The sequence below is a fragment of the Balaenoptera acutorostrata genome, chromosome 16 (genome assembly GCF_949987535.1).
Source record: "Balaenoptera acutorostrata chromosome 16, mBalAcu1.1, whole genome shotgun sequence".
NCBI classification, from domain to species: domain Eukaryota; kingdom Metazoa; phylum Chordata; class Mammalia; order Artiodactyla; family Balaenopteridae; genus Balaenoptera; species Balaenoptera acutorostrata.
Window position 1 is genome coordinate 66,652,594 of NC_080079.1, and position 26,038 is coordinate 66,678,631.

Genomic DNA, 26,038 nt, shown 5'->3' on the forward strand with positions numbered 1-26,038 from the left:
GCCTTACTCATGCTTCTCTTTTCTGCCAAGCAGATTTTCAGTTATTTTAATGGGAGATGAGCAGTCATGGTCTCTGTTGTATTATTTTGTGGATTACTATTATTACTATTTTTGGGACTTCCCTGGTGGCGCAGTGGTTAAGAAACCGCCTGCCAATGCAGGGGACACGGGTTCAAGCCCTGGTCTGGGAAGATCCCACATGTCACAAAGCAACTAAGCCCGTGTGCTACAACTACTGAGCCTGCACTCTAGAGCCTGCGAGCCACAACTACTGAGCCCGCATGCCACAACTACTGAAGCCCGCGTGCCTAGAGCCCATGCTCCGCAACAAGAGAAGCCACCTCAATGAGAAGCCCGTGCACCGCAACGAAGGGTAGCCCCCGCTCACCGCAACTAGAGAAAGCCCGAGTGCAGCAACAAAGACCCAACGCAGCCAAAAATAAATAAACAAACAAACAAATAAATTAAAAAAAAGAAAACACTCTGGGTGTGTTTACATTGCTTACTTTTATGGTATACAATACTTACTGTTTGGGCTTAGAGATACTATTTGCATCTTCTTATTCTCATCTGTTGTGTGTGAAATTTGGTAAGGTAGTCAAATAGGACAGAATTTGGATTTCTTTCTCAGTACAGAGACCGTTTTAATATTCAGTTTTGACATTTTTAGAACATACCTAGGTTTGTTTTGGATTCAAATTTATTCATTGGGCTTTTTTTTTTAAAGTTTGAATTTGGTTTGCAATGAGTTAAAACTATTAACACAGGATAAACTCAATGCTCAACAAATTATTTTGGGGTTTTGGTTCATTTAAAATTCCCACTCAAAACTTTGAACAGGTAAAATCCAGAAATATTAAAATCTCTTAGATTGTGCTTCCTTTCCCAACTTCAACTGAGAGGTCATTTATTTTTGAGAAACAGTCAATATAATGAGACTACAGTGCACTAAACTAATGTAGAAAATCTCAAGAGGTCTGTTTCAATTATCAAGCACAGTGGCCTATTGGAATAAAAAATTTTCAAATCAAGGCAACCTTAAATCTCTTTAAGTAAAATATAAATCTCCCCTTAACCTTTGTCTTATTTTTGTCTTCTGTACTTCAGCTGCACCTGCAATGTAAAATTATTGCTTTTACTCTTTAGCATCTTTAAGTGTATATGTGAGCAGATGGGAATGGGATGTGTTTGATAGGGATCTAGCTTAAAGTTATATTATAGATTTTGTATGACCTCTCCTTGATAATTATTTGTTGTTTTAAGTGAAAAAATGTACTTAAATGAATGAATCATCATAGTTTGAGTACTTGGAACTATTTAGTATCAATAAATGGAGGATGTTAAGTCCTGATAATGAAAGTTCAAGCTTAAATCTCCACATTATGCAAACTCTGATGTTTAATGAAAACATCTTGTGGGGATGTATCATTATTGGATTTTCTCCCTTTTTTCTTTGGCCATGGACATATTACCTGCAAGTATTGGTTTTCATGTTTCTTATTTTGAAGCCTTGAAAATATGTTTACCCTAAAATTCCTATTTGGAGTTGTATAAAATTCACAGAGATAAATGTGAAGAAGAAATAGTTAAGAAATAGAGCTAATATTTCTTAGGGAAGAGAAGATGCAGGGGATGAAGAATGCTTTAGAATTAAACAGGTTGATTGGTAAAATAGCTTATGTTAATTTATATATAAAATTACTTAAATTGTTTAGAATCTCAGATCTGGTATTAGTTTGATTTGAACATAGTGAGAAGGGACCAAGAAGTGGGCAAGGCACAGAAATGATCATACAACATGATAAATAGTTTATATAAAGGTCATTAAAATTATGTTAAAAGAAAGTTGTTTACTGTGTTACGAAAGGGGGAAAATGAATAGACTTTGGCTGTTTAAACTGATGGGTAGAATCAGTTCCCATTTAATGCTCTGAAAACTCCTTTGAGGCCCAACTCAAATTCCCTCATGTCTTCTATATGACCTGAGTCTCTCTGTCAGTATCAATGTTTTTTAAAAATATTTCACCATGTTACTTTTATTTTTGGCCATGCCTTGTGGCATTAAGGATCTTAGTTCCCCCACCAGGGATCAAACCCATGTCCTCTGCATTGGAAGTGTGGCATCTTAACCACTGGACGGCCAGGGAAGTCCCACCACATGTTACTTTTATCTCTTTTTTTGCACTCCTTTTACTACTTTGCCTTGTATTAAAGTTAATGGTAGAGTAGAAAAAGCATAAACATTATAGTAAAAACCCAGTTCCATTTTGAAATGTATAGACATATCGAATCACTATGTTGTATACCAGGAACTAACATAGGTCAGTTATACTTCAAAAACAAACAACTAAACAACCAAAAAAAAAACTCGTAGAAAGAGTGATCAGGTTTGTGATTACCAGAGGCGGGGTGTGGTGGGAGAGGGAATTGGACAAAGGTAGTCAAAAGGTACAAACTTCCAGTTAAAAGGTAAATAAGTACTAGAAATCTGATGTACAACATGATAAATACGTTTAACAATGTTGTATGTTATATATGAAAGTTAAGAGTAAATTCGAAGTGTTCTCATCACAAGGAAATAATATTTTTTTATATTTCTTTAAAAAGAAATATAAAATACTTTCTTACAAAAGTATCTATATGAGATAATGGATGTTCACTAAACTTATTGTGATAATCATTTTGTGATATATGTAGATCAAATCATTATGCTGCACACCTTAGGTTATACAGTGCTATATGTCAATTATATCAATAAAACTGGAAAAAAAGGAACATTTGGCCTAATATAAGGTTTTGTGGTTCTCAGGAGAACCTGGGCAAAGCCAGATTAGGAGAAGAGGCCGGGTGAAAGAAAAATTAAGGAATGTATCGTTTTTATGAATTAAAATTATGTATTATTGAAAAAAAATGGTTCAAGCTTTCTGAGTCTCAGTTTACTTGTAGAATGGGGAGACAAATAAGAACTCCTGTGGTTCTTGTGAGAATTAAATTGGAAAGGATAAAGTACCTGGCACTGAGCAGGCACTCAGTAAATGTCAGTATCTTTCCCATTTCTGAGTTTCATGTCTAATTTCCCTGGTAGTCTATAAGTTACTTTAGGGCAGGAAATATGTTTTATATTCATAGAGCCTTGTGCATAGTAGGCTCTAAAAGATTGTTTGTTGAATTTAATTTATTGTCCTGCTGTGAAAGTTTAGCACTATTATTTCCTATTTCTTTTTCCTCTGTCACCTTGGATTGAGATAAGCATGTTGCTTTCATGAAATTGAGGATTTAATTCAGTAGAATGCCATTATAATATGACTTATTCCATGGAGTTTGAAATAGTAAGGGTCAAATCATTTCCCTGGAAACTTAATTATATTCTATAAAATCTTATTAGCCTGTCTCGTAGCATCATAGTCACAGTGGAATTCTGGTGTGTTTAAGATGGTGAAGTCTCTATCTGTAGAATTCTATCTAATGGCACACATTGAGAATATGGGAAATAAATGACATAAAGAAAGAGCAGATGCAAATGTCTTGCAAATGATATTACTTGACATTTTCAATCACTAATCCTCTAAAGTATGTTCTAATTTACTAAAATAAACCAAGAATTCAATTTCTTGTGAGCTCCTTTTGCTTAATTATTAGTAGCAGAACAATATTCTGTGATACACTGCAATTTGTCTTCTTTGTGTTTATCTAGTATCTGACTTAAAAATGAATGGAGCATTCTGATTCAGCAGAACTGATTTCATTAACTCATGTCTGTTATAGAGCAGAAATGAATAAATGTTTGCTGAACATGCTACATATGCTTCGATCATCAAAACATTTGTTTTCCTTTTCTTCTGAAAATATAAGATCTGAGAGATCTTCCTGGCTGAAGTTTGCTGGGTGCCTATTCTGCATAAATGTTTCTACAGAGGCAAGTGGCTATCTTTACCTAAATTTGTTTCCATGATTGGGATGTGAGAGCTCTTTTTAATACTTTCTCATTATGATTTGAAATTATACATTCATTGCAATTTTTTTCTTAAGGAGTAGTAGCAGTGTATCCTAAGACATGAAGAGTTAAGGAAAATTTTTTTTTAATGCAGTATGTTCTTTTGTTAGAATGAGGACTAAACAGGCTTCTCATTCATGCAATAATGTTGCTTGTACTTAGCACATAGTTTCTAATTCTGTATAATTGTGCCTAACTATTTAATTGAAAGGCAATTAGCTAGCCTCTGTTACCTCTGTATTATGAATGGGAGAAACTGAGGCTCAGTATTGACTATTTGTCTGTGTTACTGGTTAGGAATTTGAGAAAAATATGCTGCTATCCTAATGATTTACTTTTGTTTTCGATTTCAGTTTCAGAGGACATTTGAGTCTCTTAAAAATGTTTCCAACAAATCTGACCTCCAGAAAACCTACCAGAAGCTTGGGAAGGAGCTGGAAAATCTGGACTATTTAGCCTTCAAACGTCAGCAGGTAGGATTCAGAGCTCTCCTTGGTGGACGATACGAACACTTTAGTCTTCTCGCCTTCCTGCCTGTCAGAGGCTCAGGTGGGTCTGGGGAGACTTATCTTCTAATGTTTAGGGCAGAAATAAGTTGTGCTGTGTGGTGCTGACCTGCCGTGTTCACATGGCTTCCTGCGGCATTCAACATTGTCCTTGCTTTTATACTTGCACTTTGGGGGTTTCCACGAGTGTCCTTATACCTCTTTTAAAGAAAACTCCTGCTGGTTTGTGAAGGTTCAACTACCCTTTGACTAAGGATGCCCTAGTGGCATAAAGGGAACCTCTATGTGGCTTGAACAGGTGGCTTTTATATTTGACAGGGGGATACGTGAGGAGAAAAACCACCTCAAGACCAAGAAAAGGATGTGGATGTACATACAAGCTTAAAGAAGGAGTCATAAATATGCCAAATAGTTTTTTTTTTTTTTTTTAGTTTAGCTTTAGTTTTCTTGTTTGATCTCTGAAGATTAGTAAAAATTTGCTAAATGTGTAAGGTTAAAGGGAAACATGCTTTCCAAGTGCACGTCTTTTAGCCTCTTTTTATAGACCACAAGATAAATCCAGAGCCAAAATAGACTTTTATAGGGTTGCTTTTAGAGTTCATATTTTATAATGTTAATAATCATTAAATTCTGTGTGTTTGCAAGATACTGCCATAGTAGGTAGCTACTTTTCCCAAACTGGATCTTTTCCAGTTTCTTCACAGCCACTAGGTGTCAGGATCATCAAGCTTTTACTGGGACTGAATGTTTATTCCCATCAGAAAAACCAGTTAGATGTTTAAATTAGGTTGCATGAAATTTGGGAATGTGCTCAATGATGGATAGCATCTAGAAAAATGACTAAGTGGCTGACTCCCGTGGCCAGGCACCGAGTCCATTACTTAAGACTGTTTTCTGTTAGTGTGGCAAAGGGTGTGACTCTCTTGACATTGCCTAATTTGCAAACTTTGGATCTTTTGGAAGGGGGATTTCAAAGCAGTACTTCCTTTATTTAGTTAAACCTCATGAAGTCAACATGGTGTGGTCTAGAAATAGTGACTTGAAAAGAGAATTGTGTTCTAGGCTTGGCTTTATAATAGACATTACGTGGGCATTTATTTAACCTTCTCGTGATCTTATTTTCCTAGGAGTTATATTTGTTTTGTAGAGTGTTCTGGGGCAAACGCAATATCTTTGCACATACTTTAATTTATATGAAAAAGGACCCAATATCCATTTGTTTTATTTATTCATTTTATATTAGTGAAGGCCTAGGTATTAGCACATGTAACAGAAGCAGTCACAGTTACTGAGAGCTACTACAGTAAGCTCCCAAATGATGCTGCTTAAAATTTACACTGTGAGTCACTGCTCTGGCCTGTGTAGTTTTTAGTGCAGTTTTGTTTCCAAGAGCCGTATTATATCACTGGGGGTCACTGCTCTGGCCTTTGTAGTTTTTAGTGCAGTTTTGTTTCCAAGAGCCATATTATACCACTGGGGGCTATTTGACTTGGCAGGCAGCAGTCACTATCCTCTTCTCTTATCCTTTCTCATCAGCACCTTTTCAGTGATTAGATTCTTACATTAGCTAATTGGGAATTTGGAAAAATGTGAATACTTCAAGGGCAGAAGGGCATAACTCTGAGAGAATGGCATTGAGGACAGACAGGTAAATTGCATGTGTATGTGAGAGAAAGATGGGCACGTGGTTATTTATATATGTAGATGTATGTTTATGCATATATAAATCTTATATTCTATTTATTAAATGACAACTGTCTGCCACATAGTGTGATTAGAACATAGTGTGATTAGAACATTTATGGATTAGATCATTAAATACTTGTGACACTATAATAAGGTTGGTTTTATGAGCACCATTTTACAGATGAGGAAACTGTTAAGAGAGTTAAGTAACTTGCCTAAAGTCACTAGGCAAGTAAAAGCTGAGCTTCAAATAGGTACCAGTCTGACTCCAAACCTGGGCTTTCTCCAATATCCCTGCAGGGAGCCAGGCTGGGGGGATAGTAGAGTGAGGAGTTCTAGGCATGCAGTATGAAGACAATTTTAGGATAGGACAGACATGGGGCTTAAAGAGACATTTGAAAATGGGCATCTGATGAGAGGCAGAGACAGGGGCAGCTCTCTCCTCCTCTCTTTCTCTCATGCAAATTGTTCAGTATATACAAAAACACAAAAGAATTTTTGACAGAATATCTTCAGACAGCTAAGAAAATGTATAAAACTTTATGTTTACAATCTTTGAGTGTTATATCTAGTAACCCTAGTTCTAGTGAAATTTATTCACACAAGGCAATTTTTTTAAACTCAAAAGGACAAATTCTTGTGAAACAGACTTACCTGCATACATAGAATACTGTCAACCCTTTGTTTTACTTGATTCTGCTTTTCCCTATGTCTAGTAATCATTTTTTCTACCTGGAAAAGATGGAAGGGGAATTAGAGTGAAATGGTCAGAAAAAGGATGGTAGAGTAGAAAGAAAGTCAGGGACCAAAGAGCGGTAAAAAAGAGGGAAAGGGACTTATAGGGATAAGATAAGAGGGATAAAGTGAGGGAAATTAAACTATATTTGGTTTTATACTATATGCATTTAGTAAGTTAAAGCGTTGATTTTTGAAGAATTAAAAAATCTCAAAATAGAGAAAGGGAAAAAAAGAGATGATTACAAGAAGACATAGTGAATGAGGGAGGTGGCAGAGAAGAGAAAGACAAACTTTGTTTCCCATTAGCTTCCAAATGTAGCAAAGCTTCCTAGAAATTTGTAATATTAACCAAGTTCTTCTGTACCAAAGCCACAGAGGAATTGTTGTGTTTCCTGGATGGGCAGGGTTTAAAGAGTCAGAACATTACCTTTTCTCTGACTTGGTGGGATTTGTCTTTTACGTCCTATCCTACCCTCTGTAAAGTCCCCCAAACCTATAAACACACATTAGTAAGTTTCTCCTACCAGAAAAGATTTAGGTCTCTGTAAAATTGCCATTCATCAAGAAAGCTTCTGCCTTATAAGGCAGGTTGCTTTGTACCAGAGAATTAGTCATGCTTTGTTCCCTGGTCCAACCATATTTATCATTTCTCTTTGTGACAGAACGTGAGCTCTGTAAGGACAGGGCCTTGTCTGTCACCTTCAATGCTGTATGCTCTGCAGTGCTCACAGCAGTATCTGACCCATGGCTAATACTCAATAAATACTTGTTGGTGCTGTTATTGCTATGAACAAGGAAGCATGCCAAAAGTTTTAGCCTCAGATTATAGGCAATTAATTGATGTGTTTTACTGTACTTTTTTTTAATAATTAAAAAAATATTTTATTTATTGATTTTTGGCTGCGTTGCGTCTTTGTTGCTGTGCGTGGGCTTTCTCTAGTTGCGGCGAGCAGGGGCTACTCTTCATTGTGGTGCACGGGCTTCTCATTGCGGTGGCTTCTGTTGTTGCGGAGCACAGGCTGTAGGCACGTGGGCTTCAGTAGTTGTGGCTCATGGGCTCTAGAGCGCAGGCACAGTAGCTGTGGCGCACGGGCTTAGTTGCTCTGTGGCATGTGGGATCTTCCCGGACCAGGGCTTGAACCTGTGTCTCCTGCATTGGCAGGCGGATTCTTAACCAACTGCGGCACTAGGGAAGCCCTACTGCACTTTTAAAATTCAGAAGGGTATTAACCCTGAGGCTTCCTGGATGCCAAACGTTGACAGATTGCTCCTTGCCTTATGTATTATTTAGGTTTTGTCCTAACATATTTCATTTTACATCTATTTCTTTAAACAAACACAAAACATCAATATTACCTTAGCTATGAATTAGGGATGCCCAATAAACTGACTATAATTATTTTCTTGTACTCTTTCATTAGATTTTATTTTCTGTCCCTTTCTATGACATTTTAAACATCATTTTGAGAGATTTCTTTCTCTAGGCCACATATATCCCTGGAATACTTTGCTTTATTCTTTTACTATTTTTGAGGGTTGGTGGGGGCGGATTATTGTGCTTTCTCTCCTAGGTGTAAGCTTAGCCTTTCCTTTCCTTTCCTTTCCTTTCCTTTCCTTTCCTTTCCTTTCCCTCTCCTCCCCTCCCCCTCCCCCTCCCTTCCCTTCCCTTCCTTTCCCCTCCCTTCCCTTCCCTTCCCTTCCCTTCCCTTCCCTTCCCTTCCCTTTTTCTGCTCCTGCTTCTGCTTCTTTCCTGTTTGTTTGTCTTCTAAAGAGTGAGTGCTTACACTTCAACTATTCCTTGGGCTATATTTTAGGTTGGGGTACAAGCATTTCTCCATTTTCCTAATGTCAAAAAAACTACTGTTAAAAATAACTTTGGTTGGAAAAGGTGAGAGAAGGCTGTGATAGATGAGGTGGTGGGATTCTCAGGATGAAGCCATCTGAAGTAAATGGCTGACAAAGCCGTATTACGAAGAATCTGGAGACTTTCAGTTTTTACTACATCTGAAAATGCACTTAGAGTTTATTTGCTTAGACTGTTTGGTTTTTATCCTCCAGGTTGATGATACATAGGAATGGTAATAGCAAGCTGCAGCTATTATATAGAGCCCAGGTTTATGTATTAATTTGAAAGTTTATAAAGCAAGAGATTTCCTTGGAGCTTTGTTTTTCTGGAATAAAATAAAATAAAGTTTGATATTCTAGACTCTAATTTTATTCCTTTCTTCTATTCTTATAATGCTATTATAAGTATTAAGAAGTGTATAAAGTAATAGCATTATAAGACACAGCCTGTTTTCAGAAACTTCTAAAGTCCTTTGGTATGAATTAAATTTGACATTATTGAGTTGAACATTATGTAGACTGAAGCACATTTACACACTGATGTGAAAATATGTAAAATTAAAATATCATACCTCAGATATACATCCATGTTTCAACGTATCATAATTCCTGATCTCCCTCTTGTCTCCCTGATCATGGCATGCTATTCTTGCCTTCTGAACTTTTCAGAAGGTTCATAAACTTGATATTTAGGATATCTAGCCCTTTTCTATTTACCTATTTAACTACTAATCTTTCTTTAAAGCTAAACTGAAGTCTAGCCTCCCTCACGACACTTTATCCTATGGCTTCCAATCAGTATGTAAGCTCTTCCTTCTTTGCCATTCTTAGCTTTTATCCATGTCATACAATTTAGCATCTGATTGATTACACACTTATTGAAGATCCATGTAGTGCAGGTTAGAGTGTGGGCTTTGCAGTCAATCAAATCTTGTTAGATTATTTGTACTGCTTTAGGCACTGCAGCTTTTTGTTTTAAAATGTTAGGAAAATAATACCTCATTTATAACCTGTTTTGAGAAAACAATATATGAAGTGTAAAGTACATATATGCTTTAAATCCTTTAAAATACATAAAGGAATCAGTATATAAAGGACTTACCATAGTGCCTGGCATGTGGTTAGTATAAGCTGTAGTTATTATAATGTTGTTTTTGTATTATTCTCATCTGTCTTCATCCTAGATGGTTGGTAAGTTCCATAAGAATACGCTGTCTGTTTTGTATACTTTTGTACTTCACGTAGTGTCCAGCACTGTTATGAACATAGAGGGTAGGATGTTTTTGGACGTTTGTAACATAGTGGTTAGTGAGCTCTGTCATAAAAAATGTTGATACCTTTTGAGAAGGGAGTTGCAGTATTTGGTTCTAATGTGTTTTTGAGGTAGTGTCTCTTGATGGGCAGTGAAATTAAGGTCCTGAGTACTTTGCTGTGGCAATCTATAACATAAGGTAGGGTGTTAGACCCAATGTTCTGGCTAAACCCCCACTCATGTAATAATTACATCATATGTGCCTAAACTTCCTTTGTGGTTCCAGGTGATATCATTCAGCATAATATTGTTCTCTCTTTAGTGGTGATGTTCAGGAGTGAACACTGCCTTTTTCTTTTTCTGAGCTGAGTGAGTTAACCCCTTTAGATAGCCCCAAAACCTGAAGGGTATACAATACCTTACAGAATAGGAATTGAATTTAAAATGACCCCTTATCAATGAAGAAAAATAGAAATAAATCAGATGAGTTTTATTTAGTAAGAATGACTGCAGGTTAACACCTTGCATTGAGAAATAAAATTCTAGGTGGATAATGACTGACCACATGGAAAAGAATCCTAAGCTTACTGTGGAACTCAAGAACTCGGAGGGACACAATACAGCAGTGTAGGACTCCTGTGAAATCAACGCTTAGCAAAACGAAATGGATGGTTGTTAAGCTTGCTGTTTTTGTTCTATAGAACATAGAGAAATTAATGATTTCAAGTAATAGTCTTTAACCATGTAAAGACTTATAGCAAGACTTTATAACATTTTTTGTAAAAAATGTTATGGATCATCTAAGATAAAGGGATAGACAGTGATATTGCACTGGGAGTTGTTTACCTGTAAGGACAGTGTAAGGGAGAACTAACTTCCCATTTACGTTAACAATAAACTAGAAGTTGTAAGTATATTTTACTTAAGACGTTTAAAAATAAAGTACATATGCATCTGGGATTATTTAGCTGCAGTCTAAAGAAGAGTATAATTGGGGGCTGAATGAGTGCTATGGTAAGGTGCTAAACTTCTAGAATGATAGTTCTATAAGAATAGATTCACTTCAGTGGCCTTTGTTAGATGAAATATGTTAATAGCTCAATTGGGAGAAGAGCCTTCCCTTCCTTATTCTGTAATTAATCCAACTCTCTTGAAAGAGTTCTGATTGAATTATTCCTTTTAAGAGTAAGTGAACGAAAGACTGCTGCATTAAAATATTATGTCTATCTTAGACGGTATTCGGTTTCTTATTTGCCCAGTCAAGTAAAATGATTATTTATGCTGTTTATAAAACTGTTTCTGAAGATCCCAAAGCATTTCAGACATTGTTTAAAAATTACACAGATTTTAAAAATGCTGGATTATAATACAGTGTGCTACAATAAATTTCAAGCCAACCCAAATGTGCTTTATTCTGTCCACTGCATGTGCAATTCCATTTTTATTCAATTGCATACAGTTGTTTGTCTCGCAGGAAAAAGGAAGAGATGGCATTACATTTATTCTTCAGTTTTCTGATACAGACAGAGAGAAGAAGGTTGGATACATCATTCAAGGTCATTCCGATTCAGTAGCAGGTTCAGAATTAATATTCACATTTCCTAATTTCTAGCTTATTGCAATAGCCATTCAACCATTTTTACTCCTTCATAAACTACAGATCTTTATAGCGTGATTTCTTTTTCTATAGTTATAGTCCGAAGTTAAAAAACCTTATGGATTTTCATATAAGAACCTCACCCTTTATTTAAAAACAAATAATCAAAATGATGCATATTATATATTTGTTCTCCTTCTAAAGTTTGATTTCCACATTGGATATAGTTAATAGTCATGACAAGTAAGTGTATTCTATTAAATTAGTAAAGTAAAAACATTACAGAGAAATCTTTTAAGTTCTAAGGTTTGTTATTTTATTTCCATCTGTTGTCTCAAGGGTTTCGTTTATTGGTGGCAATTAGGTAGAAAGCTGTCGAATCAAGCACATACTAGCTGATTTTCATGCACCAGAAAAGATTTATTAATTTTTTTACAAGGTTGTTTGCTGTATGATAGTTTATCTTATGGGAAGCTTATAGCTACTTTGTAGTGGGGTGTGCTCATTGAAATAGTTAATTCTTTGTCATGGCTTGTTTTCAAAACTTACAATGCTGATAGGAATTTTAGAAGTGGTAAAAAACTTTAGTGTTTGCATCAATGTGGCAGTTATTTGTGCATGTCATATTGACATATGAGTTCATAAGATTGTCAATAAAAGTTGGTATTGATGAGAAATTAAAGTTCTAAAAGAGTTAACTCTGAAAATATCTTCGCTAGTCTGTTTTATAGCTTGAAAATGACATTTGTGTACAAATCAGATAACTTTTTACCACTAGGATTATGACCGCTGGTGGTTTAAGATGAAAACTAAAGAAGATATAGAAGAATCAGTGAACCTTAAACTAAGGAGCCTTTAGAATTCATCTAACTCAACTGTTTATTTTAGATGTGAAGAAAAATGAGACCCAAGGAGATTAGATGTCTTCTATGAGGCTATAAACTTTGCTAGTGGTAGAGCTGGGACGATAACAGGAGGTGATATTTTCTTTGGTTCTTTTCTGAGTCGTTTAGCATAAGTCAGCCAGTTGTATACTTTGGTATACAAAGATTCTTTGGTATCTCTGGTTTGTATTCTGAATGTAACTATAGATGCTTATAACATCCATGTATATGTATAAGCTGTATTAGGCACTGAGATGACTATAAATGGAGATCATTCAGTAGTGCCATTTTTTAAAATGAAAAGACAATGCAATAATATTACAACATTTTAGAAGAGGTAGAAATTATATGCGTCACCTGGTTCAACCACTTCAATACATGGATACACAAATAATACAGAAAACATCATTTTGTTCTTTTCTATCGTATAGGAATTTTCATTTCTTCGGCAACTTCTAGATCTAGATCCTGTGCCCTCTAAACCAGTGCTTCCTAAACTTTAATATGCATACAAATAACAAGGGGAATTTTGTTAAAATACAAATTTTGATTCAATAGATTTGAATTGAGACTGGAGAGTCAAACAAGTTCCTCAGTGATGCTGATGTTGATGGTCCATGGATCATACTTCAAGTATCAAAGGAGTTTTAATAATAAATTGCAGGAGAGCATTATTTCCAGTTGTGTCTCAAGAGCCTAATATAGTCCCTGGAACATAGTAAGTACTTAATAAATATTTTGGATTTGAATTATGATCCAGTAGTAAGATTTGTGTCTATGTTTGGACACAGAAGATATTGCTAGCCTACAATAATATCCTTTATCACAAATTTTATATAGTTTATTTTGATGTTTCACTGTCATGTGAAAAGACACGTTATGCACGTACGTATTGTGTTTTTATAGATTACATATTTCAGTAGTTGTAGAAGTTGTCCTTTGTATATTTTTGCTACAAGTGAAAGACTGAATATGAGAGCAACTGAGTCTAAGGTACAGGAAGCTGAGTGAAGAGTGAGAATGTATCAGTAGTATTTTAACACTGCAGTGTTCATTGTGACTTGGCCAAACTGACCATGGGACCAGCTGGTATTGACTCAGCAGCATTTGTTCCAGAAAAGCAAGCTTGGTCACATACTTACCATACAACTGATGAAAATTAAAGTCTCAAACACATTCTTATTAAATTTGTGTATCCAAGTTGTGTGTCTCTACCTGAGTGTACAATCAGAAAGCATCACAATGATTGTTACTGTGTCCTTGTCAGGCGAAAAGATTACTGCTACAACTACAGCTCTCCATGTTAATAGTAGTGCTGGGAACATGCCTAGAGCGCTACTGGCTAAAATTCAAAGGAAGTGTTGCTGCTGCTTAGCTGAGGCCAGCAGTTCTGCTGACAGCAGGGATTTAAACATGCACCCACCAATCATGCAGCCTTTTGTAGATGTTAAGCGGTTTGTTTGTAAGGGGTTGATTGCCTGCGGCTAGTTTAATATGTAATGAGAAATTCAGTTTTTCCTTTATTTTTTAAAAGCGTACTCAATTTTTGCTCTCTGAAATACCATATTTGGATAGTTTCAAGTTGCTATTTAGGAGGAAGCTAGTCAGCTTTTATATTATTTCTCATGCTCCAAATGTGACAGCAGTAGAAGCACATGCTGAAATACATCTAGGTGAGGGGAAGTATCACCAGAAGATGGAGCAGCGTTTCTGGCTTGCTCCACATTTTGCTCAGTGATTTAAAAGGCTGTGTACCTATATAGGTTTTCTTCCATGCACTCTGGTTTCAAATGACCAAAAAAAAAATTAACCTAGTTAATATTCTTCAAAGTCGTATTACATTTTAGGTGGGATATCTTTGAATTTTTGCAATGTAAATAGCTTTTCTTCTACGGGCAGCTGACACTTGTATTCATTGATCAAGTTAACCATATTTTGCTTATTAATATTTTTAGTTATCACCAAGGGGATTTTAGCAAGATGGCACAATCAACCTATAATTTACATTGTATTCTTCCCTTAAGTGTATTTTTATGAATCTAATTTTTTTCTCTGTTGTAGCGTACAGCATTAATACATGCTAATATTCTCTATATAAATGCTGCTTATATTATTATAGCATCTGGTTGCGCCATAGTTAAGTATTTATCATCTACTCCATTGTAAAAGCTTTGTTCCAAAGGAGCTGTGTGAGCCTATTAGATATATACACAATTAAGTAGGTAATGATCTGTGGCTGCATCCATACAGCATCAACAGCTGACCTGGGTTGGTTTTCCAAGTATGTTGCTGGTTGATAGATTAGGGGATTAAACTGTTTTCGTTATTTTGAGGGCCATTTTTGTGCTCTGAATTTAACTTACGTATTTTGTTGTAATCTTATTTTTTGCTTAGTGAAGAAATTGTAGTATTTCCTCACTATGATTTAGATATTGGTGTTTATCTCTATTGTGCTAAGCTCTCCACCCAAACATTGGGAGTTCCTGAAGCCTCTCTTTGTACTTTCATTGGTGCAGAATGAATGGTCCACCAAATGTTTCATCGCAGATAGTTATACATTTATGTCTTCATCTTAAATTTATATTTGTAAAACTAAAGTTAATTGAGTTTAGGTCATTTCCCTGGCTTCAATGTTAGAGTCATTAAGAATAGTTAGGATACTTTTTTTTTTTTAACATCTTTATTGGGGTATAATTGCTTTACAATGGTGTGTTGTTTCTGCTTTATAACAAAGTGAATCAGCTATACATATACATATGTTCCCATATCTCTTCCCTCTTGCGTCTCCCTCCCTCCCACCCTCCTATCCCACCCCTCTAGGTGGTCACAAAGCACCGAGCTGATCTCCCTGTGCTATGTGGCTGCTTCCCACTAGCTATCTATTTTACGTTTGGTAGTGTATATATGTCCATGCCACTCTCTCACTTTGTCACAGCTTACCCTTCCCCCTCCCCATATCCTCAAGTCCATTCTCTAGTAGGTCTGTGTCTTTATTCCCGTCTTACCCCTAGGTTCTTCATGACCTTTTTTTTTTCTCTTAGATTCCATATATATGTGTTAGCATACTGTATTTGTTTTTCTCTTTCTGACTTACTTTACTCTGTATGACAGACTCTAGGTCCATCCACCTCACTACAAATAACTCCATTTCATTTCTTTTTATGGCTGAGTAATATTCCATTGTGTATATGTGCCACATCTTCTTTATCCATTCATCTGTTGATGGATACTTAGGTTGCTTCCATGTCCTGGCTATTGTAAATAGAGCTGCAATGAACATTTTGGTACTTGACTCTTTTTGCATTATGGTTTTCTCAGGGTATATGCCCAGTAGTGTGATTGCTGGGTCGTATGGTAATTCTATTTTTAGATATCATCTCACACCGGTCAGAATGGCCATCATCAAAAAATCTAGAAACAATAAATGCTGGAGAGGATGTGGAGAAAAGGGAGCACTCTTGCACTGTTGGTGGGAATGTAAATTGATACAGCCACTATGGAGAACAGTATGGAGGTTCCTTAAAAAACTAAAAATAGAGTTAGGATGCTTTTGACAATTTTGATAATCATCATCTGTGAATTTAGAGAAATGAAATGTGGTAAATTACTTTGGAAAATCTCCAAGCTTTGGGGCTTTTTTGTCAGTTTTTGAGTCTAAGTTCAAAGCTCATTTTTTCAGGATTAAGGCACCACTTCTCACTTTGGATCAGAGCAGCAAGTCCTGGGGGTGTGATACTGTATCATGTGAATAAAGAAAATTTTTGGCGAGCAGCAGTGTGCATTTATTGAGAAAAAGTGGATAGAAACTTTTAGCTTGCCTCTTGCTCACTCTAATAAAAACATGTCTATATTATATAGTAAGAGTAGACACACACAAGTTCAAAACAACAACTGGGGAGTGATGTTTATTTTACTTAAGACATGGGAAACATTAAATCTAAAGACCAAGCTGAAGTAAATGAACTAAGTGTACCTGTACTTTGTTTTGAACTTAGAAGAAATTATCTTTTGGAATATCTTTGAAATCTATCAGGAAACATTTTTTCTTGAAAACAGGGAGTACATGACTCCTGGCTTAAGATACTTAAGGTATTTGACCTTTTTTTAATGCTAAAATAACGGGCTAGAATTGGATCCCTGAAAGAGGAAATAAAATTATACCAGCAGTAGGGTGTTTATGAAGGGAAGGAAGCAAATTAGATTCTGTATTAAGTAATGTATGATAAGTTAGCACTTGTGAACATGTGGTGCTCATGAGAGACTTGTATCAAAGGCTGTACATTTTCCTGTGCTCCAAACATCTGGTTCTGCAGATATAGAGAATATCTTGATAAATTTGTTACTCTGTAGTTTCAAGAGGGTTTGGAATGGTTTATTTCTTACCCTTGATGTAAGAACCATTTGTGCACATTGCTGCTATAGAAAATTAGTAAGTTCTTAATGTCACTAGGATATAAATATGAAAAAAATTGAAGATGAGAATTTTCCAGAATGTTTGTATAAGTGGAATAGATGTTATCATTCTACATTTTTAAGGTATTTCTGCATCTGGTTCTGTATGGGACCTGAGGTCAATGAACACAATCTAAGATCTTGGAGTAGACTAAAAAAACTTTTGGTGATATTGAAGAGCATGGTAATTATGAGTATTTTTAGGATAGGTAGATGAGAGTGATAACATTATTTTTATGAAATTTGGCATTAAAGCATTTATTTTGAAGACTAATAAATTGAAAAGAGCATTAACACTCTAGAAAAATAAAAAATAGTTAAGATTGACATATTGCATGTTGAAGGTGAAATGATTAGTCTCTATGAGTCCTCTGAAAATAATGTGTGTATCAGAGGAATTATAAACACCAGGAATAATATATAGCTTATTATTATTAATGAAAATTATCATCCACATTTCTTATTTGCTACATCTGATTGTGAACTGTATTCCAAAGTTGATGGAATTAGGACGGTGCTAAGAATTCATTTCACTGCATCATATATAAGCAGTTAAAAATTTTTTCATAACAGATAACCATGTTGTCAAAACAGTAACTCATTTCATATCTAGCCACTTAAATGAATATTCTCCTTAACTCAACCATACTCTAAAAATTGGCTTTACAAAAGGTTCTCTTAGGCCAGGGCTGGAATAAACAGCAGGGGATAAGAACTTCCTGCTGAAAAGGAAACTCAAAATTATTATGCAGTGATTTGGGAAGTTTGGATTTTTTTTTTAAAGCAAATGCATTAAATAATGAGATAATATATTAAATCATATAAAAACCTGGAACTTGGCTTCAATTAAGGCAGAAAGTACTTTACTATTTTTTAAAATTTATCTTCCTCCTAAGCACTAACACAAGCCATATATTCATGAATAAAAGCCCCACCAGTGTGTGAGGCTAGTCTGTTGAAAATAAAAAGGCATATATGAGGCTGTTACCTAGCAAGATTAAAGCTGTGTTCTTTATGCATGGAAACCATTTTCTACTAGAAAGAGTTGTAAAAAAATAATAGAATTATAAAGAAAGTGAGTTTATGGAAAGAGGATAGACTCTTCCAAGCCTTATGTAAACATTTTCTACTAGGGTGCTCTGATGTAAGAAACATACTATGCAACATTTTACTTTAATAAAAAAATAGGTGATAATTATTCACAAAATAACAGGGGACTTCTAGTGCACATAACTGTTCATTTATAGATTATTGACAGAAAGGTTGGAATGTTAGGAGAAACTGCCTATTTGACACTCTATAGGAATAAAGATTTCCCATCTCTGAAGCTGTGGGAATGTCTACTACACAGGTTAGTTTTTTAGCTTACCTAATCTTAAAATTACCATGTGATGGGAATGTTATTATAAGGTTATGACCTGTGCCTTGTAATGATGGTGGAAAACAGGTTATATTTCGATAATGTCCCTGGCCTGTTGGTCTTAGTTCCTACCCCCTCCATCCTTTCCCAATTCCTTATGAAAAAGACTAAAATGGAACTTCTAATGCTTAATGTGCAGGCAGTGGGATTGTCTGGAGGGAGTGCAAAAGGCACACTGTTTAACAAGGAGAGGTGTGGATGAGCACACTGTAGCCATAAGGGGAACCAGTGGTCTAGAGGGCACATGGTAACTGATAAAGGAATATTAGGAAGGGAGATTGATATGGAAATGTTAGAGTTCAAGGTAATATGGAATTGGGGGTACTTTTTTGGAAGCAAAATGCAAGATTGTGTGGCATAATTTTACTTTGAGAAATTAATTATAAATCTTTTTCTGTTTTCACTCCTGGACTACCCATACTGGAGGGAAGTTTCAAATAAGGGCTACATAATAAAAATTTGCAAATTCTTGATATCTTTTAAGGAGAGGCAAGTAGTCATAAAGAGGTTGTCTTTTCCCCTCTTTCCTGCCACCCTAGGAAACACCCCCTAAGCTGGGGAGAAGGAGGAGAATTGGATGGGAGTAGAACAGGCTTAGACATTGTTTTTTTTCCTGTCTCCTACCACTATCTGCACTACTCTCCCATTTCGCCAGTGTGGGAGACATGAAATAACTGATTCCATTGAAGTTTGGGACATCTGAGATGACCAGTGAATCACAGATCTAACCTGAGAGTAGACAGGTTTCTGGAGATCTTAGGGCAGAGTGAGTGTTTTCTGCCATGTTGTCAGCCAGAAGTTTTTTTCAATTCTGAATTAGTGTGGAAGGACATCAGATAATTTCCTTGGGAGCAGAGTGTGGAGCAGGATTCATCTAAGAGAGGCAGTCAGGGAGCTTGGTCACATGGAGGCAACAAGGGAAGCAGATAGAAGAAGGATGGGTGAGGGAGGGTGTAGCTGACCTCAGGTATCACCAGTGCCACAGGATGCAGGGGGAACTGAGAGAGCTACAGACTGTCCAGTTGCCATATGAGCGAGTGCTGTCCGGTGCTGAAGACCAGGTGGGCAGAGTTGCATCAGGAACAGGAGGCCTGTGAAGGACTAAGGCAGATCCAGATAGATGGCTGTCTTCCCAGCTGTCCTGTGTTGGCAGCTGAATGAACCCTTCTGGGGCTTAGACTCATCCCCAGGGAGGAGGAATCAGGAGAAAAATCTGAGAGAGCAATTTAACCTGAATGTGATTGAATTATAAAACTCAGCAGACTGAGAAATCACTGAAATGGGCGGAGTTTACTTGAAAGGGATTAAATGAAATTTCTGCCCTAAGCAAAACAGGGCTTGGAGTAAAAAAAAATTAATTTTATTATAGAAAAATTTGTCAATTATACTTCAATAAAGCTGAAAAAAACCCCGAAGTTACATTTTTGCACCTTCGTGTTCATGTCTGTGAAATTTGTATTTGCTATAAAGTTCCAAATCTAGAACTGAATGAGGGAACATTTTTATGTTTGGAAATATAGCAGGGATTTAGATGGGGGTAAGTGTATTTGTGTGTGTGTGTGTGGGAGATGAGATATCAATTCAGATAAAATACACTATGTCCAGTTAAATTTGAATTTTAAATAAACGACAGTTTTCTAGTATATCCTGAATATTGCATGGGACCTACTTATCCTAAAAAAAGTATTCATTATTTGTTGGAAATTGAAATTTGACTGCTAGTGTTTGCTGAATCTGGCAACCCTACTCTTTGGTGTACTTAGCCAGTGAAGGAATAAAACTATCCTGCACATTACTCCATCAGTCTGTGACGTTTGACAACAGATGGGTGCTGCACAACAGGTATTAATATTACATTTCATAGAAGAGGCAATTCTTGGTTCATCTTGATGGGTTGGGCTGGCTCTCTGAGACACCCAAATCAGGCCAAATAAAATGGAAAAGTTTAAGAAAATTGCAAGAAAGTAACCTATTTAGTAACTTTTTCTAGAACACACAAACAGTCAGTGGCAGAATCAGGTTTTCCAGGTCTAAATGGCCTTCACAATACAAATTCAACTTTTAAAGAACTTCTTACGAACATATTTATTGTATAAAGAAAAGTACTCTTAAAATCTGGGTGGTTTGGTAGCTGCTGCTGTCTTTTCTAATGTACTCTTCCTTTATGGCCAAGCCTATAAAAGGAACCTTAGAAATCTTTTCCAGGAATCATGCCTTTGCAATTAGTTGAATTATTTTAAAGAAATCGTGGGATGCTACTTCTTTTCAACTTAGCATTTTATTCAAAGGATGTTTCTGAAATTAAACCAGTGGGAGTTTAGCCAAAATAGTGCAGTGACACAATGTTGTCATCCAGAGGAATGCTGTACTGAGTTAAATAGCTCTAATTATTAGCATCTTTAAAATCATAAAGCAATTACAAAAACAACTCACTTCTCTACTTCAGTGAAATACAGTTTGATTTTGTGAAGCATTTCACCTAGCTTGGATAGTTGGCTTTCAGTAACTGTTTTGAGATCCCAATGTCACAAGTCTCCTTTTCTTACACTTAGTTTCCTCTTGTGTCCCAGAATAATCCAGTGTTCTGGATCTATTTCCTTCAGTTCTCTGAGGACCTTGCTCCACTAAGAATGCCTGTTTTCTCTCTAGTTTCAACTTTCTTACTCATTTTTCCTCCCTAGCATATTAACCTGTTAAAGTTAGGTCCAAACGGCAACTACATTGGCAACCTTCATTCAAAGCAGTATCCTCTCCAGTAACAGTCCTATCTCTCTTCTATTCCTCAGAGCAAAGTTTCTGAAAGATTTCAGGTGAGCTAACCTGCTTACTAACTACATCAGTTCTTGGACAGAAGTGAGGGAATTGAATATTTCCTGTAGCTAATTATTATTAACTGGTGTTGTCTTATTAAGTATCAGATACCATAGAAATCCCCAAATTGACCATGAAAATAAATGAAAACAAGTAATATAAATATAGGTTTTTTTCAAATAGGTGTGAAGCCTATAAAATCAAACTCAATATAAAGCTGTGTTATAAATATTCCCTTCATGATTTTTTTTTTTCATGGGTTGTGCTAGGTGAGACTTCAGAAAATAGGAGACCAAAGAAGTGTGGTCTGGAAGGCCCTTCTTTTCTCAGTAAAGCTACCTTCAGAAAGCACAAGCATTTTTATTTCTTCAAGGATCTTCAAACTGCATTCAGATTTAGGGCAATATGTTATTAACATTTTTGTGTATTCCCTGGACAAGGTATATAATACCTTTTTTTAACCTCCAATTTATCTTTTACTTCTCAGTAATCTGGTTTCTGCCCTTTAATTGCACCAACACTGTTCTTGTTATGATCACTGATCCAACTGACATTTTTCAGACCTTTTAACTTAACTTCTATAAGGGGCTTAACACTAACTGGCCTTCCTTCCTATAAATCTTAATTTTCTTTCTTTCTTTTTTTCTTTCAAAATTTCTTCCTATTTGTCAGATCCTTTCTGGGTAAATGTTGATGTTTCCCAGAACATGATTACTTTTCCTTTTCCTTCCTCCTCATTTTTCATTTTTTCTATACCCTTTGTATACCCTATAAAGTCATCTCTTGTATACCCATAGACTAAATAACTGCCTCTAATCTGATGATTAGATGATTCCCATATCTTCATTTCTACCCCAAATATTTCTCTACAATCCAGACTTTATCTGGTTACTTAATGGGCTTTTCCAGCTCAACATATCAAAAACTGACTATTATCTCATCTTGCCCTCCATCCCTGTGCCTTCTTTCCACTTGTATTTCCTACTTTAGCAAATACCTGCTAATTGATTTTCTTGCAGTTTCACCCCTTTCTAATTCAGCTTATATATTTTTGCTAGAAATATTATTTAAAAATGCAAATCTGAGCATGTCCTCATGTAAAATCCTTCTGCGGTTCTCCATTGCCTTTAGAATAAAATTGAAATTTTATAAGGCATTTAAGACCCATCATCTTCCAATAAGAGCCTTGTTTTCAGCCATATCGGAATATTTATTGCTCTTCAAATATATCACATTTCCTCTGGCTTCATGCCTTTTCATATGCCATTACGTCTGCATGATTATTTTCTTCCCAGAGTCTCCTGGCCTGGCTCTTACTTATACTTCAAGTTGCAGATTTGACTGCTCCTAATTTGGAGTAGATGCCACTTTACGCTGTCTTGAAAGCATTCCATGCATACTTTTATCACATCACTTGTCATACTGTACTTTGTTTATTTTTCTGTCTCCTTTCACTATATAATAAGCTCCTTGAAGTCACAGAGAAAATTCTTTTCTCTCTATTCCCCAACACCTAGAACAGTGCCAGAGACAAAGTTGGTCTTAACATTTTAATGTCTAGTTGTCAAGTGCACAAGTAATTGCATAGTTCTGTATGTATCTCATTCTCTCTTTGTTTTTCTTTTTTTTGGGGGGGGGTGGGAAACCTTCATAATCTTCTGAGGCTATTTAATTCAGTTTGGTGTATTGTGTTGCCATTTTCTTTTGCTTCACTGTTGTTTTGGGGGGATATTTTCATCAACTGAATTGTTTTGGTTCTTATTTCCATTTTCTTGTTGTATTAGTCTTTTATGCTTGTAGATTGCTTGAGCCTCTGCATTCTGTGATGGTTTGGGATGATTTTCAAGATTCCTAGTTCAAGCTCTTTGTCAAGGTTGTAAAGTATAGATTATTTCCTGGATGACTTTTTTCAGAAGGAGTGGTGGGGGAAGGATTATTAATCCGTCAGTTTTAAAAATATTCTTTTGTGTGGCAGGATCCTGAATTTTCCTTTTTAATTTTTTTATGTTCACTGTGCAGTTTTCAGAGTGTGTCTCTCCATTCCTTTTTATCCTCTTCTCCCCCAAGGCCTTTCTAAGACTGCCTCCTAGAGTCCGGGACACTGCTCCTTCCCTCTAGCTGGCTCTGATCTACCAGGACTTTTTTTCAGTAGTTTTGCAATTAGGGTGGAATTTCTCTTGATCTTTTAGATCAATTGTAAATATCACAGCTCTCTCTTCAATTTTCAGTGCAGTTTTCTTCCCCAGACTGTCCTTGCTCTCCAGGAAGTCTTGTGTCAGGATTGTGAGGGATGCAAGCTGGGATTTGGTGTTAATTTTCTATTTACAAGTAATTTGAAATTTAGGTTGTTCTCTCTTTTTTAGTTATGTTGAAGAGCATAGGTTTTGCATATAGACATACCTTATTATATCGTGCTTTGCTTTATTGCTCTTCTCAGATGTTGAGTTTTTTACAGATTGAAGGTTTGTGACAAGCTTGCATCAAGCAAGTCTGTCAGTGCTATTCTTCCAATAGCATTTGCTCGCTTCATGTTTATCACATTTTGGTAATTCTCACAATATTTCAAACCATTTCATCATTATTATATTTGTTATGATGACAAATATATGTGATGTGTGATTGGTGATCTTTCATGCTACTACTGGGACTCAAAGGCTCAGATGATGGTTAGCATTTTTTAGTAATAAAGTATTTTTAAATTAAGGTACGTACATTGCTTTTTTAGACATAATGCTATTGCACACTTAATAGACTACAATAGAGCACAAACATAACTTTTATATGAACTGGGAAACCAAAAAATTTGTGACTCGCTTTATTGCAATATTCATTTTATTGCAGTGGTCTGGAAATGAACCCACAATACCTGTGAGGTATGCCTGTAGTTTTATTTGCTTTTTAATTATTTTTTTGGAGAGTGTGCTGGGAGATTTGGACTTTTGTGGCTGCCATTACCTTAGCTATTCATATTTTGATCATAAATGTTTAAAAGGATTGAAAAACAATGTTCCCATTTATCTCCTAGTAATATAATTTATTTTTTCTTTGAAAAAAATAATTTGAGATATTCTTCACTAAGTGTTGTGACATTTCTGTTTGAATACGTAAATTGTCCAACAGCATCAAGTTATAAAACAAATGTGGTGCTGACCATTAAGAAAGGTAGAGAAAAGGTAAGAATTAGCACCAAATTCAGATTAGGACATAGGTGATAGAAAGCAAATTAGGGCCTTCAGAATTTATGATCAGTGGAAAAATACATGAGAATAAAATTACATCAAGATTGGTGCTTTTATGCTAAATATATCTGTCATGAGTTTTTTCTTCAAGAAGAATAGCTAAGTACTAGGTGCAATAGTGAGAGCTAAGCAGTTTTAAAACAATTTGGCATTTCATTTTCATGATATTGATTTTGTCCGGATACTTATCTAAGCCCCTGAGGTGAACCATGGTGCTCTTCTTGGCCTCTTTCCATGCTTAAATGTTTGGTTCTTGTCAAAAGAGCAAAAATCACGTGCCACATAAGCTTCCAGTGAATAAATGCTCATATGCAAAATGACAAGTTGAAACTTAGGTTGAGGACTAATGGTTCATTTTTCTCAACCAAAAAGACTAATTTGCTCATATGGATGGCAATTGCAGAGGTAGCTGGGTGAGGAGTGGGAGAAATTATTCATTTATAATCAGCATTTGACCTTAAAAAATGTATTTTAGTAATTAAAAACGTATTTCACTTTGAATTGCATTTGAATAATTTACTGCAAGTGAAAGCTAAATCTTAGGTATATAAAAAAGACTCCCAGGGCAATCTGTAACAGATATACTAACAGAGATATGAAGATAATTGTTTTATAAAGAATTTAGTTTGGTTTGCTGCCTATGTACTACTTGCTGTAGTGATACATGTTAGGGAAAAAGAATCAAATACAGTAAGAAATCAGCTGATTCAAGCAATCTCTGGCCCATACAGCCTTTTATTTTTTAAAATATCTATCTATCTATCTATCTATCTATCTATTTATTTGGCTGCATCGGGTCTTAGTTGCGGCACGTGGGATCTTCATTGTGGCATGCAGGCTCTTCTTTGTGGTGCGCGAGCTTCTCTTGAGTTGTGGTGTGTGGCATCCAGAGCGCGCAGGCTCAGTAGTTGCGGTGTGTGGGCTCTCTAGTTGTGGCACATGGGCTCAGTTGCCCTGTGGCATGTGGGATCTGAGTTCCCTGACCAGGGATCAAACCCGCATCCCTTCATTGGAAGGTGGATTCTTAACCACTGGACCACCAGGGAAGTCCCCCATACAGCCTTTTAGAGAGCTATTTATTTCTTTTCAATGTCTTCATTTCTTGTTTTTAAAAGTTAATATTCCCTTATTTTTCTGAATACCATTCTTGTACCCCTGTACTATTTTATCCACATTTTTACGTATTTATTTCCTGTCTTTCTCTTCCTCTCCTCCCAGCACACTGTATGACCCCATACTGTCTCTTGTTGCCTGGGAACCACCAATTTAGAAACTTGACAAAGATCTGTATTTCTAATTTACCAACCTCTGCCTCCCTCACAGACATACTCAGATGCACTAATCCCCGCTAAATTGTTAGCGTGAGCAGGATGCCCTCCTCTGTCTGTCCCAAGCTTGGGATTCCTAGAGGTACCCTCATGCCTGTCTTCAGAGTTTAGAGCCCCCTCGTCCACAGAGCTCTAATAGCAGCAAGTCTGAACACTCTCGTGTCTTCCCAAAAGGCATGCTGTGATAGCTAGGATGGCCAGAACTGAAGCTGGGGGTCATCACTACCTTGGCTAGGGATATGGGATTGCTAGTCTCTGCTCTTCCCTCAGGAACAGGACTCAGGAT

General features: G+C 36.1%; 1 protein-coding gene across 3 annotated transcripts in view; it reads left to right on the top strand.

Moving 5' to 3' along the window:
• CTNNA3 (catenin alpha 3) overlaps positions 1-26,038 on the top strand; it is a 1,789,299-nt gene that overhangs the window by 201,295 nt on the left and 1,561,966 nt on the right. For all 3 annotated transcript variants that reach the window (XM_007167816.2, XM_007167818.2, XM_007167817.2), the window contains one exon: positions 4,348-4,467. In XM_007167816.2, coding sequence (XP_007167878.2) covers positions 4,348-4,467 — 120 coding nt within the window. The remainder of the gene's footprint in view (positions 1-4,347; positions 4,468-26,038) is intronic.